The 19,535-nt window shown below is 49.6% G+C and overlaps 1 protein-coding gene across 5 annotated transcripts in view; it reads right to left on the reverse strand.

The window, feature by feature from the left end:
- EZH2 (enhancer of zeste 2 polycomb repressive complex 2 subunit) overlaps positions 1-19,535 on the reverse strand; it is a 43,755-nt gene that overhangs the window by 1,179 nt on the left and 23,041 nt on the right. For all 5 annotated transcript variants that reach the window (XM_064169685.1, XM_064169688.1, XM_064169687.1 and 2 more), the window contains exons 6-18: positions 17,251-17,394; positions 16,625-16,727; positions 14,844-15,007; positions 12,072-12,163; positions 10,215-10,455; positions 8,605-8,774; positions 8,102-8,196; positions 6,779-6,819; positions 5,535-5,660; positions 4,245-4,423; positions 2,109-2,204; positions 1,067-1,148; positions 47-127 (exon numbers count right to left, since the gene is read on the reverse strand). In XM_064169685.1, coding sequence (XP_064025755.1) covers positions 47-127; positions 1,067-1,148; positions 2,109-2,204; positions 4,245-4,423; positions 5,535-5,660; positions 6,779-6,819; positions 8,102-8,196; positions 8,605-8,774; positions 10,215-10,455; positions 12,072-12,163; positions 14,844-15,007; positions 16,625-16,727; positions 17,251-17,394 — 1,614 coding nt within the window. The remainder of the gene's footprint in view (positions 1-46; positions 128-1,066; positions 1,149-2,108; positions 2,205-4,244; positions 4,424-5,534; positions 5,661-6,778; positions 6,820-8,101; positions 8,197-8,604; positions 8,775-10,214; positions 10,456-12,071; positions 12,164-14,843; positions 15,008-16,624; positions 16,728-17,250; positions 17,395-19,535) is intronic.

Genomic DNA, 19,535 nt, shown 5'->3' on the forward strand with positions numbered 1-19,535 from the left:
TCCTGCACCACCTCGTGCCCACCCAACCCATCAGTGCACAGCTTACCTTTTGCATAGCAGTTGGGATTGACTGAATGGTTTGCAAATCTGATTTTGTTGCCCTTGCGTGTCGCATCAACCACAAAATCTGAAGGGGAGAAAAAGCCAAACCCCGCAAGTGACGGAGAGGACACCCAGGAAACAGCTTAACCCGCTTTAACCCCCACCGTGCTTGGCTTGCAGTGGCTGCCAAAGATAACTGCCCAGCTCCCACCCAGGGAAGGGCTGGCACAGCATCAGAGAGTGGCTTGACTTTCTGGAGGAGTCCTGCTGCCCTCCTCTGACCTTTCATTGAGCTGCTGCTACAGCAGCACTGCCCTGCCTTCTCCTTTGGAGCTTCCCAGCCTTTATTTCCCAGGGACAAGCTCCATAAACACACCAAGGGCAAGGACAGAACTGCCTTTTTAACTCATTTTCCCTCTTTCCTTATGTTCCACACCTGACATGCTGCAGCTTGGGTTTTTCTCTTTGCCACAGCTCTGTGTGTGCATTTCCCCCCCCCTGCCACAAAACTCCCAGCAGGTCTAATTGAAGTCACAGTATAACTATTCCAGACAAGTCCCAGTGAGCCTTTTACATTCTTTGGGCTGCTTTACTCGATGCTTGCTCAGCATTTTACTCCATTACTTCTACTTCTGCTCAACTCATCATGGCTTGTGTCACAGGCTGTGTGGCTGCTCTCTAGCTGGCTGGCACTTAGGGAAGGAAAAAAGCAGCAACTCTCACGCCTGGGACTCCACAGGCTGCTGGGAAAGGCTGTGCAAAGGAAAATTCCTAACCTTTCCCTGCAGCCTGCAAATGAAAAGGGCTGCCCAAAACTGACAGAGTCCTGGAGCAGGCTGCCCAGAGAGGCTGTGGAGTCTCTTTCTCAGGAGAGATTCCAAACCCATCTGGATACTGTGATCCTGGGCAATCTGCTGTGGGTGCCCCTGCTTCAGCAAAGGGGCTGGCGTGGCTGATGCCCAGAGGTCCCTTCCACCTGCCCTGGGTCGTGTGCTGTGGGGGGCAGGGCTGTGTGGGTCCATACCGTTATTCAAGTTAAAGAGAAAGCTGCACATGTACTTGTCGTACACTTTGCCTCTTCTGTCTGCCTCATCCTGAGAGATAATCTGAAAGAAAGAGCATTTGTGAAAGAGGGCAAGAGGGCAGCAGCTCTTCCCACTTCTGTCCACAGCAGCTTCAGCTTCCAGACCCCAGTGGAGACCTCACTGCTCGCTACAGTCATAGAATCAACCACGTTGGAATCCCTGACAGGAGGTCAGCATGAGGTGGGGGGGTTGGGATCTCCTCTCTAGTACCAGTGATAGAGTGAGAGGGAATGGCCTGAAATTGTGTCAGGACAGGCTTAGGTTGGAGATCAGGAAATACTTCTTCCCTGTGAGTGTGGTCAGGCATTGGAACAGGCTGCCCAGGGAGGCAGTGGAGTCACCATCCCTGGAGGTGTTCCAAGAAATGTGTGGACATGGCACCTGGGCATGGGCCATGGTTTAATGGCCACAGTGACCTTAGGTTGATGGCTGGACTTGAGGATCTTAGGGGACTTCTCCAACCCAAATGCCTCTATGGTTCTATGAACTCTGAAAGCAGGGTTGGGCTTTTGTTCCCTGGGACTGGAAACGTGCAAGGTAAAGTCCCATTGTCAGGGAGGCTCCTGTGCTCCTCAGCTGACCCTGGTTTGCTCTGAGCATACAGCAGGTCTCCGAGGGCAGAAGGAAGGCAGAGTCACTTCTCACAAGGGAGGCTGCACACCTAACTCGGGCTCCTGTGACAGGATCTAACTTGGTGGAAGCCTACTGAATTTCAGTGCTCTCCTAAATGGTTCTGCACAGAACTGTTTGCACTGAAGTCAGCTCTGGGACAAAAGGACCATTCCAGCCCCTTGCTCTCACTAAGACCCTATGGCAGCTCTCTGGTGGCACTTCAGCCATCTGCCTGCTGGGTCTGGGGCCTCTGCCAGCAGCTTAGTTGGTCATATCTCTCTGTCTAAACATGACACCGGGTTCCAGACAAGCTCTTGGCCCCAACACACAACTTCACCAGTTCAGCTGACCAGTGCCCTCCACCCTTACCTCACCACAGTACTCGGAGATGAATTCATTCTTCTGCACAGGATCTTTGATGAAAATTCCCCAGCCTGCCACATCTGAAGGGGCCAAGAGCAAGTGCTGGGGGAGAGAAAAAGAACCATTGAGGCATAGCTGGCTTAGATTTGGGGTGGGTTGTTTTGCTGTTTGGTTGTCTCACTTAATGAAATGTGCACACACCAACTCCTCTCATGCTCAAACACACACTCAAACCCCAGCTGGTGGCCAAGAGTTGTATAGGAGAGACAATCCAGGCCAAGCACTTGCAGCCCAACACAGAGTTCAGTTGAGCTTTGAAATGAGAGTGTGCCCTGGTTTAACCCCAGCCCACGGCCTAGCACCACGCAGCTGTGAGCTCCTCTGCTCCCCGTGGGAAGGGGAGGAGAATCCAAAACAAGTCCAGATAAGAATCACAGAATGGTTTGGGTTGGAAGGGACCCTAAAGATCATCTAGTTCCAACTCCCCTGCTATGGATAGGGACACCTTCCATTGAACCAACTTGCTCAAGGCCTCATCCAACCTAGCCTTGAACACCTGCAGGGAGGGGGTGTCTGCAGCTTCCCTGACCAACCTGTTCAGTGTCTCACCACCCTCACTGTAAAGAATTTCTTCCTAAGCACAGTTTCATAACTGCAGTAAAACACAATCATCATCATAATGAAGAGAACAAAGAGCGAGAGAAGTAAAACCCAAGACAAGAGAAGCAGTTCTCACCACCCACTGATCTGCACCTCCCAGTTTACGTACTGGGCATGATGCCCTACAGTATGGAATATCCCCTTTGCTAGCTGGGGACAGCTGTCTTGGCCATGCTCCCTCTCAGCTTCCTGGGCACCTCTTGGCTGGCAGAGCATGGAAAACTGAACCCCCCCCTTAGCTTGGGATAAGTGCTGCTCAGCAACAACCCAAACATCAGCGTGTTATCAATGTTCCTCTCACACGAAACCCAAAACACGGCTCTGAACCAGCTGCCAGGGAGAACATTTAACTCTGCCCCAGCTGAAAGCAGGGCAAGGTGTTCTATAAAACACACACTGGGGATTTCAGACCTGAAGGGCCTGCAGACCACTGCTAATCAGCAGTGAGAACAGTCAGGCAGCAGAGATTCTGGAGCTGAAATAACCCTTGGTAGGTTGCCTTGTTCATCTAACAGTTGGACAGGCTGTGGAGATGCCTTCAGCAGACCCTGTGCAGGTTTGTGTGCTACAATCAACACCTGAAGGGAAGAAGAGTGCCTGTGCCTGAGCCAGACTTGCTTATGCTGATGCAGGGGAAGGCTGAGGAGCTAACACTCTGAAAGAGCAGCCTGTGTGCAGATCAGAAGCAAAGCCTGACCAGGGGAAACCCTTGGTAGGGACCCCTCTAGTCCAACCTTTCTAGGTGACAGTTGAAGGAGCTGGCCCAGCACCCTGTCAGTAACTTGCACCCATCATGCCTTGTCTTTTACATGGGACCCTTTCTCAAGAGGGAGTCTCCATCCTCCTGGTAGCCACCCTCTTTGTACTGGCCATGGTGATAAGGTCTCCCTCACTAAGTCTTTTTTTTTGTGAAGGCTGAACAGACCCAGCTCCCTCAGCCTGCCTTCATACAGTAGCTCTTCCAGCCCTCTGATGGCCTTGTGGCCCTTCTCCAGATACTTTCCAACCTATCTGCATCTTTATGGTACAGCAAGGACCAAAACTGCACACAGTGCTGCAGGAGTGGGCTAACCAGCACTGAGCAGAGTAGGAAAGTTCTTCACTGAGAGAGTCATTGGATACTGGAATGGGCTGCCCGGGGAGGTGGTGGAGTCGCCGTCCCTGGAGCTGTTCAAGGCAGGATTGGACGTGGCACTTGGTGCCATGGTCTAGCCTTGAGCTCTGTGGTAAAGGGTTGGACTTGATGATCTATGAGGTCTCTTCCAACCTTGGTGATACTGTGAAAAGAGCTATTCTACTGCAGTGCTCCACAGCAAACACCAGCTACTTGGACACAGAGCCAGCAGCACCTAGACACAGCTGGCCTGACAATGTCCTCCCTTTCTGCTCTTCTGCTGTTCCACAGCACCAGGGCCAAGGGAAAATGCAATCCCACCTCACACCCAAGGCAGCAGGCATGTGATGGTGTAACTGCCCACCTACCTTTTTGGATCCTCTCTGAATGCTGCAGTTCTTGCAAGAGACGTTTTTGCTGTCCCAGTGGTCAGCTGCCCCACACGTCAGGCAGAGGTCAGGGTCGCACTCGCGCACGGCCAGGTAGCAGGGACACTGCTTAGTGTTGCACTGCGCCTTACAGCGGCAGCCAGGAAACCTGTTCTGGCCTGCACAGGCACAGGTGGGGAACACAAAAGGCAAGGGTGAAAACTGAGGCAGTGCAGCTTGTAGCACAGCAGAGCCCCTGCAATCCGTGGAACAGGTTTGGAGTACTGCGTGTGAGTTCTCCCCCAGTTTGACTTTGGTCTTCCTTCCTCAGCTTCAAGCCTGAGCAGTGTGCCTGGCTTCATTTAGTGGCTACTCAAGAGTCAAAACCTCAGCTGAGCATGTTCTCCTTGCTCATGGACTTGTTTTGGTTGGAAAAGGCCTTTAAGATCATCCAGTCCAACTGTTACCCAACTCTGCCTAGTCTGGGTCTAAACCACTAAAGGCCTCCAGGGATGGGGATTCAGCCACCCCCCTGGGCAGCCTGTTCCAGCCTTTGAGAACCTTTCCTTCCAGTCAACACTTTTATTCTAACATGCTCCCTCCCTGCAGGAGCAAGGCCAGGCTGGATGAGGCCTTGAGCAACCTGTTCTAGTGGGAGGTGTCCCTGCCTATGGCAGGGGGTTGGAACTGGATGATCCTTGAGGTCCCTTCCAACCTAAACCATTCTGTGATTCTATCCAACCTAAAACCTGCCCTGGTGCAACCTGAGGTTATTTCTTCTCATCCCATCACTTTTTACTAGGGGAAGAGACCAGCCTCCACCTGGCTCCAGCCTCCTTTCAGGAAACTGGAGAGAGCAATGAGGTCTCCCTTCAGCCTCCTCTTCTCCTGACTAAACAACCCCAGTTCCCTCAGCTGCTCCTCACCAGACCTGTTCTCCAGACCCTTTGCCAGCTTCGTTGCCCTTCTCTGAACCTTCTTCAGCACCTCTATGTCTTTCCTGGATGAAGGGCCCCAGACCTGACCCCAGTACTCAAGCTGAGGCCTCACCAGTGCTGAGTTCAGGGGGACAATCCCTAACTTACTGCTGCTGGCCACGCTACTGCTGATACCAGCTAGGATGCTGGTGGCCTTCTTGGTTCCAGCACTTAAACTGCATGTGCGCTCCCTCCCGACACCACTTGCTCCTCCTGCAAACACTGCCAGCAGCACAGGCAGGCTGCTAGCACAGAGCTCGGGGCTGGGACAGCGAAAGAAGCTCCAGAGATAGCTGTGAAGTGTTTTACTTACATTCTGAGCTGCACTGGCAGAACTTCTCACAGAAGTTCTGGGCAATGACGCAGGGGCAGGAGCTGTCACAAGGCTGGCGGGGGTGATCGCATGGCTGGTAGTTGTAAACGTGATTGGATGACCCATCTGAGTGAGAAGAGCAACGTTTGGTGAGGCTGAAAGGCACAGGCAAACCACAGCCAGGTCCCTCTTTACATCAGGAATTGCCTTGCTGCTCTTCAACTAAGAAACCCCACAGAACAAACTTAAAGGAGACCCCAGGCCGATGATGAGTTGGGGGGGGGAAACCCCACGGGCACCAAGGCAGGGCTGTAACATCAGTTAGGTGTTGGTCAGCAAGAGCTGCCTCCTCTCTAGCCTGCTTCACTGTTCAGAGTATTCAGAGCTGGACACTTTCTTTGCTGTGGAAAACAGGAATGGAACAGCAATGGTATAATTTCCTGCCTCAGCATCCTCTGGAGCATCACTGGTGTCAGTCAGCAACGTTGCATCTGCTCAAACACTCCAAGTCATCTGCACTCTGGGGCAACAGGCAGCTTTCAGGCAGATGAGGCTGGCAAAATAACAGCTGGTCATTATACCACTGCGCTTCCCTGGGTCAATTTTCCAGCATGGACAACACCAGCATCTTGTAGGCAAGGAGAGACTCTGGCAGACAAGCTTGGAGCTTGCCCTGCAAGAGCAGCTAGGAGAATTTGGTGGTGTGTGCATCGTGTTTGCTGCTAAGCCTCCTGAGCTCACGTTGGGTGTGCTTGGCTTCAATGCAAGTCAGCAGTGGGCAACCAAAACAGGAGAGAGACACCAACTGACCAACTATTGATGCTGCTACGAGTCCCAGGCACCCTCAACCAACTTTCAGATGACCATAGGCTAAAATAAGCTGGTTTTAAATGCACTCAGATGCTATTTTTTTCACTGCAGCTCCTGTTGTTAATGCAGTTTTGTGCTGTACTTCCATGAGGCCACACTGAGAACACTGCAAATCCAATCTCCTTCTCTTTTCATTGCATTATGAGGAGCTCATCCAGCCAGGGAAATCAAACAGCATCTTTTGTCCCTGCAGCACCTCCAGTGAGAGCTTCCTTTGCTTCTTTTTGTTCCCCCTCTCATTTCAAGCTCCCCAAGGCAAGCAGAGCATGCCCTGACGTTACCAAACAAAAACCCCAAACCAGAAAACGAACCAAGGAAAGCAATAGTAGGATCTTAGAAGTTGAGGAACATAAATGGAATGGAAAGATGCTAACCCTTTTTCAGCTGTATCTTTCTGCAATGAGCAGCCCACAACCTGCAAGAAACACAGAACAGAAGAAGGTTGACAGCAACTCCTCCTGCAGCGGGGCTGCGCGCCTGGCACCCACACTGACCCAAAACGGTGGCACCATTTTTGTGGCTATCTGCTGGAGCTGATCCCTCATCTGCATGTTCCAAACCTGCACCGTGGCTAATAATTGCAGATCTAAGCAGCCAAACTTGCCCCATGCCCAAAACCAACTTCAAAACTCTGCCAAAAGCATTAAAAATCATCAGGTTTTGCTAGAAACAGAATCACTTCCAGATGCTCACAGAGCCTCTTCCTAGCTCATGCTGGCTGCCTTTGTACCACAAAGCTGAAACATTCTACTTCATGTCAGCAGTATCTTGGAGCCTGCATCAGGAATGTCACTAAGCCTGGAAACAGTAATATACTTGAGAGAAGCAAAAACTGATGTGAGAAGAACAAACTTGGGAGGGAGATAAGGAAATATAAAGGCAGAAATAGGAAACATGATGGCCAAAAAAGTGTATTTGTAGCTTGCAGAAGGAAAAAAAGCCCAAACTCTTCTTGCTAATTCTCAGTCAGTTTTTTGTCTCCTATCCCTAGGGATAAAAACAGTCAGTGCAGAGTCACACTTTTCAACCTTCAGGATGCTCAGAGCAAAATGCCTTTCACTGACAGATGGTAGCCACCAAAGTTTCAACAGAAATTGTTTCAGGTGGACTTTGGGTCTCCAGCAAAACCAGCTTGAATTTGTTCTTCACTGCAGCAAATTCAAACAATAAATTGCTGAGCTCATTTGTTAAAGTTCTAGCTGGTAATGGAACTTGGGCTGCTACATACAAACAGTCTCTCTTAAATTAAACCCAGGCAATGCCACTGGTTTGCTACATTTTGAGCTTACTGCTATGAATGGAACATACTTCACTATGAAGACCCCAGCAATTTTAATGTCCAAAACACTACTTGATCCTTATTGAATCCCATTCTGATGCTTGCAGACTTCATCTTTACTGCTGCAAACAGAATGAGACCACAAAGCCTTGAATGTCACAGCAGGCTGTGTGAGAGTATTTCTAATCTTAACTTAGTTTGACTACTTGCAGCAAGACTCCTACAAGAACCTGGCTGCTAAAGGGGTGGGAAACAAACTAAAGGACAGAGGAAGAAAAGTGACCAAACATCATCTTCTTTTCTTTGCTGCAATTTGTGTTGTTGGAAGCAAAAAGGAAAAGGGTTGCATGACTTTCTGTTTTGATCCCCTGTATCTCCAGTTTAATGTTAGGCTGAGGTAATTGAGCAACAGATTTACCTGTGTTTCCTTTTCTTCTTTCTGGGAGGAGTATCAACATCTTCAGCAGGGACTGGAGCAATAATACTAGATTCCTTTACTCTAAACTCATACACCTAACAACAAGAGATACCATCATACATCCACAATACATCTCTCACCAGTAGACAGCTGCTCATTTGCTAAGTTAGTATGGCTTCCTCCAACCAACAACTCCCAGACCATACCCAGTCATAGGCTCTTCCCAGTAGGGTTCTTTATTGTCATTTAAGAACAGTTTCTTAAAGTTCCTCTAAATTTGATTTTAAAGTACACTTTAAAGCCAACTCTTAGAGGTTTGTGGCACAAATTCTGGATCACAGCATTCATTCTTGGGCAAACCAAGACAATGGCATCGTTGTCCTTTGTACTAATCAATACCAGTATCTCTCTACTTCAGATTTAAAAGTCAAACACTACAGATTCAAAAGTCAAACACTACAGATTTAAAAGTCAAACCCTCAGTAAGCAGCTTCCCTTCTTACCTGCCTGCATGTTTTGGTCCCAATCAGTCTGGCAATTGCACAGAAGTTGTCATAGTAAGTGCCAATAAGAACTCGAAACATGGAGGCTTCTGCACCACTCCACTCCACATTCTCTGGAGGCTCAATATTTGGCTTCATCTTTATTGGTGTTTGACACCTAGAATTGGCTTCTGTGAAAAGCAATTGAGAGCCTGGGTCAGTCTGAGGCTGATTCAGGGGGGCTACACAGACCATAAACTGTCAAATTATCAACTGCAGTCAAAAAAGGCCCAGGCTTTTGTTGTTGTTTCCTCATCTCTATCTCATAAGAGAACAGCACTTTCACAGAATCCCAGCATGGTAGGGGTTGGAAGGGACATCTGGAGGTCACAGAATCAGTCAGGGTTAGAAGGGACCACAAGGATCAGCCAGTTCCAACCCCCCTGTCATGCCCAGGGACACCCTACCCTAGAGCAGGCTGCCTACAGCCTCATCCAGCCTGGCCTTAAACACCTCCAGCCATGGGGCCTCAACCAACTCCCTGGGCAACCCATTCCAGCCTCTCAGCACTCTCATGCTCAACAACTTCCTCCTCACCTCCACTCTGAATCTCCCCACCTCCATCTTTGCTCCATTCCCCCCACTCCTGTCACTCCCTGAGAGCCTAAAAAGTCCCTCCCCAGCTTTTTTGTAGTCCCCCTTCAGATACTGGAAGGCCACAATAAGGTCATCCAGTCCAACTCCCCTGCTAAAGCAGGGGCACCCACAGCAGATTGCCCAGGATCTCTCCAAAGAAGACTCCACAACCTCTCTAGGTGGCTTAATTCAGGGCTCCAGCATCCTCACAGCAAAGAAGTCTCTCCTCCTGCTCAGATGGAACCTCCTGCGTTCCCATTTGTGCCCACCATCCCTTGTCCTGTTGCTGGGCACCACTGAAGAGCCCAGCCCCATCCTCTTGTCCCCCATCCCTTTAGCTCTTGCTGAGCATTGAGATCTCCTCTCAGGCTTCTCTTCTCCAAGTTAAACAGCCCCAGAGCTCTCAGCCTTTCCATCTCACAGAGATGCTTCAGTCACTTCAGCATCTTTGGAGCCTTCACTGAACTCTCTCCAATGGTTCTGTCTTGAAGTGGGAAGCCCACAGCTGGACACAATACTCCAGACGTGGCCTGACTAGGGCAGAGCAGAGGTAGGAGAACCTCCCTTGATCTGCTGGCCACAGTCCTTTCAATGCACCCCAGGAGACCATTTGCCTTCTTGGCCACCAGAGCACACTGCTGCCTTATGGTGAACTTCTCCACCAGCATCACCAAGTCCTTCTGCATGGAGCAGTTTCCCAGCAGGTCAGCCTCTAACTTTATCACATCCCTCTTAAAGAAGGGAAGAATTAGGTCACAGAAGTGTGGCAGAGCCTCTTTGCTTGCTAGATCTGCTCTTTACACAGACATGCAGACAATGTGGAAATCTCCCTCCAGGGCTCTGTCTGATGTAACCCACAGCAACACTCTGGCTTTCACTCCATTCCCAACATTCCAACACATGGCTGCCAGGATCTGACTGCTCTGGGGTTTGGGTTTCTGCTGTCCCCTCAGGCACTGCAGCTACCTGCCCAAAGCAGCACCGCCTGGCCTTACCGGATGAACTGGACGTTTCATCCTTCTTCTCCTCTTCTTCCTTGTCGTTGTTCTCTCCTCCAGTTTCAGTTCCAGCTTCCCTGTCGCTGTCTGTGTCCTTAGACTCCAAGACATTAATTGTTGGGGTGCTGGGTCTGCTGGTGTTATTTGGAAGCCTTCCCCTCCGGCGGCCACCAGGGCGCTTTGGCGGTGTCTTGATGCGCTCAGCAGTCAAGGCAGCTGCGAACTCCTTTGCCCCTTCCTGGACACAAGGCAGCAGCGTCGTCAGCAGAAGGATGACAGTGTGTTTTTACCTGTGGTCAGGCACTAGGTGGAGAGCATGCTCTGCCTGCATACCTCTCGCTAACCTTGCACTACCCCACAAACCACAGGTTTGGGCTGGGAGGGACCTCAATGATCATCTAGTCCATGGCAGGGACACCTTTCACTAGCTCGGGTTGCTCAAGACCCCATCCAACCTGCTGTCCAACACCTCCAGACTTGAAGCCTCCACAACTTCTCTGGGCAACCTGTTCCAGTGCCTCACCACCTTCATGGGGAAGAATTTCCTCCCAGTGTCTCATGTCAGTCCAGATTCTTCCAGTTCAAAGCCATTACCCTCATCCTGCACTCCATGCCTTTGTCAAAAGGCCCTCTCCAGCTCTCCTACAGGAGAGCCCCCTTCAAATACTGGAAGGCTGCTCTAAGGTCTCTCCAGAGCTTTCCCTCCAACTCAGCCTATCCTCATGCTCCAGCCCTCTGATCATCTTCATGGCCTTCTCTGGACCCACTCTAACAGTTTGGTATCATCTCGTCCTGGGGCTTCCAGAATTGGACACAGTAGTCCAGGTAGGATCTCAGGAGAGTGGAATAGAGAGGCAGAATCACCTCCCTCAACCTGCTGAGCATGCTGCTTTTGACACAGCCCAGGATCATCTTTCTTTCCTACACATCTCTCAGGCTACATCTAGAAGAGCTACAAATTATTTCTACTTCAGACTTTGATTTGATGACTGGAATTTGACATGTTTGAGCACATAGGGCTCACAAGTGCAGTATCACTTGCCCACCTCCCTGGGCAACCTGTTCCAGTGCCTGACCAGTGGGAGCTTATTTAATGGGCAGAGGAGTGTCATTATGGTTGTGCTTTCTCTGTGAAGTCTTTCATCTTCAACTGACTTTCTGGAGAGTGTAATTTCACAGAAGCACAGAATGTTAGGGGTCATCCATCATCCAGTCCAACCCCCTGGCAGAGCAGGATCACCTAGAGTAGGTCACACAGGAATGCATCCAGGCAGGTTTTGAATGTCTCCAGAGAAGGAGACTCCACAACCTCTGTGGGCAGCCTGTTCCAGTGCTCTGCCACCCTCACAGCAGAAACGTTGTTGCTATGCTCACATGGAAGCTCCCATGCTCCAGCTTGCACCTGCTGGACATCACCGAGCAGAGCCTGGCTCTGTCCTCCTGACACTTGCTCCTCACGTATTTATAAACCTGTGAGAGGTCACTCTCAGTCCCCTCCTCTCCCAGCTGAGCCCCAGCTCCCCCAGCCCTCCCTCACAAGGCAGATGTTCCACTCCTGTCACCATCCTTGTGGCTCTGCGCTGGACTCTTTCAAGCAGTTCCCTGAGGTCCTTCTTGAATTGAGAGGCTCAGAATTGGACACAGTATTCCAGAAGTGGCCTCACCAGGGCAGGGCACAAGGGGAGGAGAACCTCTCTCAACCTCCTAAAGACTCCCCTTCTAACACAGCCCACTCTGCCACAGGTCTTCTGGGCCACCTGGGCACACGACAGATGCATCATGTCCTTGCTCTAAGCACAGCTTGCTACACTGGAGCCAGCACTCCTGGAATTCCACCAGATGCCATTATCTTACCAGATGCTGATAGCAGTGAGGTCCACAGGGCTTGTTGTCTAAGGCTGTCTCTGTATTCTTCCGTTTGTAGGTGTTAGGAGTTGCATGGAATGCTGTTGGATCAAAACATCACATTTCTAAGGCTGGAGGGAAAAACATACACCAAGAGTGCCCAGAACACAAGGTGTGCCAAGCCTCTGCCTCCTCCAGAGTAGAAGTGATGGCAAAGAGAAGAAAACCCAGCCCAGCCCTATCTAGTGACACCAGACTTGCCACTTAAAGACACAGAGAATGGCAGCTTCCTAGCCACTCAACCGGCCAGAGCTCAGCTCTACCAGCTCTCCAGATCCCATGCAGTCCCTGCCTCCTAGCAGCATGTTTTCAGAGACTGCCCTGCCCTGCCTGGTTGTGCTGGAAGGCTTCAGAACTCTTCTACACAGCTCCCTTAGCTCAAATCTGGAAGAGTTGCAGCCAGGCTCTCAACAAACTCAGATGGAATCATAGGCTCAGTAAGTTGGGAAATATCTCTGAGATCATCACCAACTCCACCACTGAAATATGTCCACAGTTTCTCCTTGGGCAGCCTGTTCCAATGCCTGAACACTCTTGCAGGGAAGAAAATTTTCCTGATATCTAACTTAAGGCTCCCCTGGTGCAACTGGAGACCATTTCCTCTCACAGACCAAGCCCCACCTGACTCCAGCTTCCTCTCAGGGAATTGTAGAGAGCTCTGAAGACTTCCCTCAGCCTCCTCTTTTCCAGAATAAACAATAGCAGGTCCCTCTGCTGCTCCTCACCAGACCTGCTCTCCAGACCCATCACCAGCTTCACTGCCTTTCTCTGGGTACACTCCAGCACCTCAATATCCTTCCTGGGTTGAGAGGCCCTAAACTGAATCCAGTACTCAAGAGGGCTGAGTCCAAGGGGACGGTCTCCTCCCTGGTCTTTCTGGCCACACTATTCCTGACCCAGGCCAGGATGCTGTTAGCTTTACTGGTCACCTGGCCACATATTGGCTCATCTTCAGCTGGCTGTTGACCAACAACTCCAGGCCTGCCTCTGGAGGGCAGCTTCCAGCCATTCTGCTCCAAGCCTGGAACATTCATGGGGCTGTTGTTACCCAAACAGAGGACCAGGCACTTGCCTTCAAGAGACTTACCAGAAGTCACCAGCAACAAGAACTTAGCCAATTTTTACTAGAAACATTTTTCCTTCTATCTGGAGGTTATGAGCATAGAGAAAGGAGGCACAACACGTTCAGCTCAGAGGATGCTGCTAGTGTGAGAACTGAGGTCCTGCAGTCCATCAATGACATGAGTCTGGAGTTTGGCTGAATCAGGCACTTGATAACGTGTCAAGGTGAGTAACACTATGTCCTTCACAGCACTGAAAGACAAGAAGCCTCACACAGCTGGTGCCTCAGAGCTGTGGAGTGGTAGCAATGGCAAGAACTCAGCAGAGGATTAGGTACCAAAATGTGGCCTGTGGACCCTTTCAGTTCTACTTCTAACAACCTGCAAACATTACTGTGAAAGGCAAATCTACATAAACAATGGGACCATACAGAATCACCTACCTCATAGAATCACAGAATCAGCCAGGTTGGAAGAGACCTCCAAGATCATCCAGGCCAACTTAGCACCCAGCCCTGTCCAATCAACCAGACTATGGCACTAAGTGCCTCATCCAGGCTTTGCTTCAACACCTCCAGGCACGGTGACTCCACCACCTCCCTGGGCAGCCCATTCCAATGCCAATCACTCTCTCTGCCAACAACTCCCTCCTAACATCCAGCCTACACCTGCCCTGGCACAGCTTGAGACTGTGTCCCCTTGTTCTATTGCTGGTTGCCTGAGACCAACTCCCATCTGGCTACAACCTCCCTTCAGGTAGTTGTAAGGTATGCAGACCCAAATAAATAATCTCCCTGTCATTTGGGAGTTAAAAGAAGAAAGGTTTAACAATAAATACAAGGTATATGAGGTAGGGAAGTTAGAAAGATATAGGGAAGGGCAAACAAGATACAAAACATGTCAGTATACAACCAGATTTGATGGCAATGGGTTTGTCCTTGTCCACCTCCTGGGTGATGGCACAACAAAAAGCAGCAGGAAATAGGATGGTGGTTGACTGCTGGCAAGCAGGGAGAGAGAGACAAAGAGGAAATCCCTCTGCTTTTATGGATCTTAGATAGGAAGTGGGAGTGGGCTAACCACCATCACCTGGTAGTGTTCACACCCACCCCTGGAGAGGGGTCAAGACCACCTGGGGTCAGGTTCAAGACCACTCCCCCAGGAGAGTTAACCTTGTACATAGGTTGATGGCTGGACTGAAATGATCTTAGAGGTCTTTTCCAACCAAAACAATTCCATGCTTCTGTAAGTTGTTTTCATGAGTTTCAGCATTATTACTGCTTTATTTTTCCCCCCTGCCCTTTCTTTCATTCTGCATGGCCCCTTGCAGACAACCAGCAACAGAACAAGGGGACACAGTCTCAAGTTGTGCCAGGGGAGGTCTAGGCTGGATGTTAGGAGGAAGTTGTTGGCAGAGAGAGTGATTGACATTGGAATGGGCTACCCAGGGTGGTGGCGGAGTCACTGTCCCTGGAGGTGTTGAAGCAAAGCCTGGATGAGGCACTTAGTGCCATGGTCTGGTTGACTGGATAGAGCTGGGTGCTAGGTTGGCCTGGATGATCTTGGAGGTCTCTTCCACCCTGGCTGACTCTATGATTCTCTGAAGTGTTCCTGGCTTGCAAGAAAATCAGAGCTAGACAGGCAGACCAACTGTACTTACGATGTAGGAAGCAGTCGTACTTGAAACAGCGTCTGCAGAAGAGTGTGTGAAAGGAGTGCAGGCTCTGCTCCCTCTGAACAGATTTGGCATTTGGTCCATCTATGTTTGGTGTGCATTCAGGAGGAAGAGCTCCAGGAAGCTGCTGCTCAGTGAGTTCTTTGTATCTGAGAAGAAAGAAATAGGGGTTATTTCTTCAGTTTAAGAATCATAACAACAAAAAGGTGGCTTTGATTGCAGCACCACTCTGCGTTTTGGGTGACAAAGTAGAAGAGATGTAAGAAGGAGGTGCCAGGTAGAAAGGTCACTGTGTCAGTAACATGACAAGGTATGAATTCCTTGCTCATTCACACAAGTATAACATTGGTTAGCAAAGAATGCATTTTTTTCCTGGACCATCACCTCCTCATATATAGAATCATGGCCTCGCCACAGGCAGGGATTTGGGGTTTCATAGAATCAGTCAGGGTTGGAAGGCAACACAAGGATCATCTAGATCCAACCCCCCTGCCACGGGCAGGGACACCTCACACTAGATCAGGTTGTCTAGGGCCTCACCCAGCCTGGCCTTAAACACCTCCAGGCATGAGGCTTCCACCACCTCCTTGGGCAACCCATTCCAGGGTCTCATCACCCTCATGCTGAAGAACTTCTTCCTAACATCCATTCTGAAGCTACCCATTTCTGGCTTTGTTCCATTCCTCCCAGTCCTATCACTACCTGACAGCATAAAAAGTCTCTCCCCAGCTTTCTTATAGGCTCCCTTAAGACATTGAAAGGCCACAATAAAGTCACTTTGGAGCCTTATCTTCCCCAGACTGAACAGCCCCAACTCCCTCAGTCTGTCCTCACAGGAGAGGTGTTCCAGCCCTCTGATCATACTTGTGGCCCTTCTCTGGACACCTTCATAGATCATAGAATCAACCAGGTTGGAAGAGACCTCCAAGATCATCCAGTCCAACCTATCACCCAGCCCTATCCAATCAACCAGACCATGGCACTAAGTGCCTCAGCCAGGCTTTTCTTGAAGACCCCCAAGGACGGTGCCTCCACCACCTCCCTGGGCAGCCCATTCCAATGGGAAATCACTCTCTCTGTGAAGAACTTCTTCCTAATATCCAGCCTATACCTACCCTGGCACAACTTGAGACTGTGTCCCCTTGTTCTATTGCTGGTTGCCTGGGAGAAGAGGCCACCCCCCACCTGGCTACAATGCCCCCTCAGGTAGTTGTAGACAGTAATAAGATCACCCCTGTACTTCCAGTACATCCATATCCCTCTTGTAACAGGGGCTCCAGAACTGGATGCAGTACTCCAGGTGGGGTCTCACCAGTGTGGAGCAGAGAAGGAGGATCACCTCCCTCGACCTGCTGCCCATAGTTCTCTCGATGCAGCCCAGGATCACCAATTCCAGAGAGGTGACTTTTTATTAAGCTTTAATTCATAGTCATTAAGGTTGGAAAAGATCTCCAAACTCAGCAAGTTTAACCATTAACCCAACGCTGTCAAGTCCACCACTAAACCATATCCCTAATTCTACCACCTCAAAAACATAACACACATTGTGAAGCTATCTGACTAGGTTCCCACAGCCAGTTCCCTTCAAGTATCACTTCACAGAATCATTAAGGCTGGAAAAGACCTCTAAAGCTCATCAATTCCAACCTTCAAGCTGCAAAACCGCTGCAGCACCTGGCTGGAAGGTGAACCATTCCCCATCAACAAAATAGCTCAGAGCCAAGCTTCACAAACCTATGCAGAAATAACTCCTGAGACATACTTACTTCTCTTTCAGTTCTTCTGCTGTACCCTTGTCTGGAAACATGGAGGAAATGGCTTCAAAGATCTTGTCTGAGGGAAACCTTCGGGGTGGGTGACTTTCTTTCTCTGCCAAAGAAGCACAGCATTTGGAAAGCAAACCCAATGATGTTTCTTCTCCCCTGCTGCCTCAGGGAAAAGGTGACTTCACCAAAATACTGACAGCAAAATAAACCCAGGAGGAAGCAGAAGGGGGTTCTCTTTCTAAATCTCAGCCAGAACCTGCATTACAGGATCCCTCCTGCTGAGAGAACTCTGCTAGTGAACTTCTGAGAAGCCACCCTTCTGCCAGCAGGTGGAGACGGCAGCGCAGAGCTCTACCTACTTCATTTTCATTACTGAGAAGTCCCAAAGCATTTATCAGACAGAAAGATGACTAATTTGGGGTGCATCTGACTGCCTCAGTAGGCAGATAAACCAGAAGCTGGCAAAAGCACCTTCTGGCATGTTCTCTGGCCAACTCTTGATGCCAAAAGAAAGGCTGATGCTACTATAGACCTGGGAACTATCAAGCAGGAAGAGGTGAACAAATGCAGTGAGTGACTAAAGAAAAAAGGGTTTTTTGGGGTTTACAGAATACAGACAGACATACCCATCCTGGTACCTTCCCGGTCTTTTTGCTTGTCATCTCTTTCCTCAGGGTTATCATCTCCATCATCATCATCTTCATCATCACTATACTGACCAAGCGCATTGACCAGCTCAACAAAGATTTCGTCGTTGATAAATCCACATTCTGAAATGCAACAACAACTGGAGTGAAGAGGCAAGCAGGAGGTGCAGGTGAAGTACTTTCAGCCCTGCTTACATCTGAATTCAACTGTGGCACAGATGTTGTCATCTATGGAATACAGCTTGGGATTTTTCCCCTCTTTGTCTCCATGGATGAACTGGGGAGAGGTTAAAAAACACTCAGTGTCTGTTTCTTAGGCTGGGAAAGGGTGAAGGAAGCTTGGTGAAGTTATTCTTTCCCTGACTCCCTGTGCTTCAATACCAGTAAAGATAAAAAGATCTCTTCTTTGGAAGATATAAGAGTAACTTCCTAGCCAGGCTACTGAAGAGGTTTTATGCCAGAATCCCAATTCCAACGTGGTTGGACAGCCATGCAAACAGTCTATGAAGCTGTCCTCTGCAGAGCTAGGGAAGAGAAATTTTTGGTTGGTAGCTCCAGGACATCCACATTGCCATGACAGACCCCACTGGCAGGGTGCTAGAGGACTGGCAGGTCCTCTGCAGAGCTAGGGAAGAGAAATTTTTGGTTGGTAGCTCCAGGACATCCACATTGCCATGACAGACCCCACTGGCAGGGTGCTAGAAAAGAATCAAGTTATCTTACAAACAACTCAAGAGCAAACTAAAGACACAAAGCTGCACAGATCTGCTTCTTGGCTTCTACTCTGCTGTGACATTCAGAGGGCAGCACAGATCCCTAAAGCACTGCTGCAAAGGGGAAAAACAGAGTTGGAACTGATGGAGACTGCTGTCAACCATGAGCCAGTAGTGTGCTCCTGTGGCCAAGAAGGCCAACAGTCTCCTGGAGTGCATTAAGAGTGTGACCAGCAGGTTGAGAAAGACTCTTTCACATCTACTCCATCTTAGTGAGGCCACATCTGGAGTACTGTCTGCTGTTGTGGGCTCCCCAGTTCAAGAGAGACAGGGAACCACTGCAGAGAGTCCAGTGGGGACTACAAAGATGCTGAAGGCACTGGAGAAAGAGAGGCTTGAGAGCCCTAGGACTACCTAGCCTGGAGAAGAGCAGCCTGAGAGGGGACCTCAATGCTCAGCAAGAGCTAAAGGGTGGGGACCGATAGGATGGAGCTGGGCTCTTTTCAGTGGTTCTTAGAGACACAAAAAAATTATTTGCTGTGAGGGTGCTGAAGCTCTGGAGCAGGCTGCCCAAAGAGGTTGTGGAGTCTCCTTCTCTGAAGAGATTCCAAATCCACCTGGACATTAGCATTCTGGGCATCCTGCTTGGGGTGACCCTGCTTCAGCAGCAGGCTTGGACTAGATGATCCCCAGAGGTCCTTTCCAAGCTCCCTCATGCTGGAATTCTGTGACTTTTCACTAAACTGTGAGTTATGTAGAACTGTGGTGCTGGAAGCCAAAGCATAACCTGAAGGGCAGCAATGGATCTATCCCTAGGCAGGTATCTCATTTAACACACTAGCCAAGTATCTCATTTAACACACACACACAGAGATGTTAAAATGAGTTTTTCCCCCAAAAATGCAATTCCAGAGGTAGTTCACAATTCTGACTCTTACATGGGCATGCCTCTCTGGATTACAGACTCACAGCCTTTACATTTAATTACAGTCACTCAAGAACACCAGTTACTGGGAGAGCAAACAGTACACAACATCCTCCTATTTGCAATCCATGCTTTTGAAGGAGCCACAAGAACAGCAATTGCTGTCACAATCCTCTGACTCTGCCAGTGAAATCAGCCTCATTTAATACTAAATTAGATGTCACCATTTTGACACAACCAGATTTCTGTCCAGGATGTCAAATCTCAGCATACCTGTAAAAATAACCTCTGTGGAACACTTTATGTTGTTGATGAAATGGAAAGACACCAACTGCCCTGAGGACATTAACAAAGCAGTATAGGACTGGGCAAGCATTTCTTACTGAACTGCAGGCTGAAGCTTCATGCATGGCACATGATGGACTCAGCAAATGCAGTTCTCTGTCTCAGTCACTTCAGCATGAACAGGAGTGTAATGAGCTTTAGGAAAGGAGTGCCCATTTTGAGGTGGGGTGAGGAGTGTTTCTGTGAAGTGGGACACAGAGAGCCCAGAAAAGCAACTGTAAAGCTCAGGCTTGTGGAAGCCAGTTCTGAGTGAGGACATGGAATGTTGATGGGTGACTGAG

Source organism: Pogoniulus pusillus, chromosome 32 (assembly GCF_015220805.1).
Source record: "Pogoniulus pusillus isolate bPogPus1 chromosome 32, bPogPus1.pri, whole genome shotgun sequence".
Lineage (NCBI taxonomy): Eukaryota > Metazoa > Chordata > Aves > Piciformes > Lybiidae > Pogoniulus > Pogoniulus pusillus.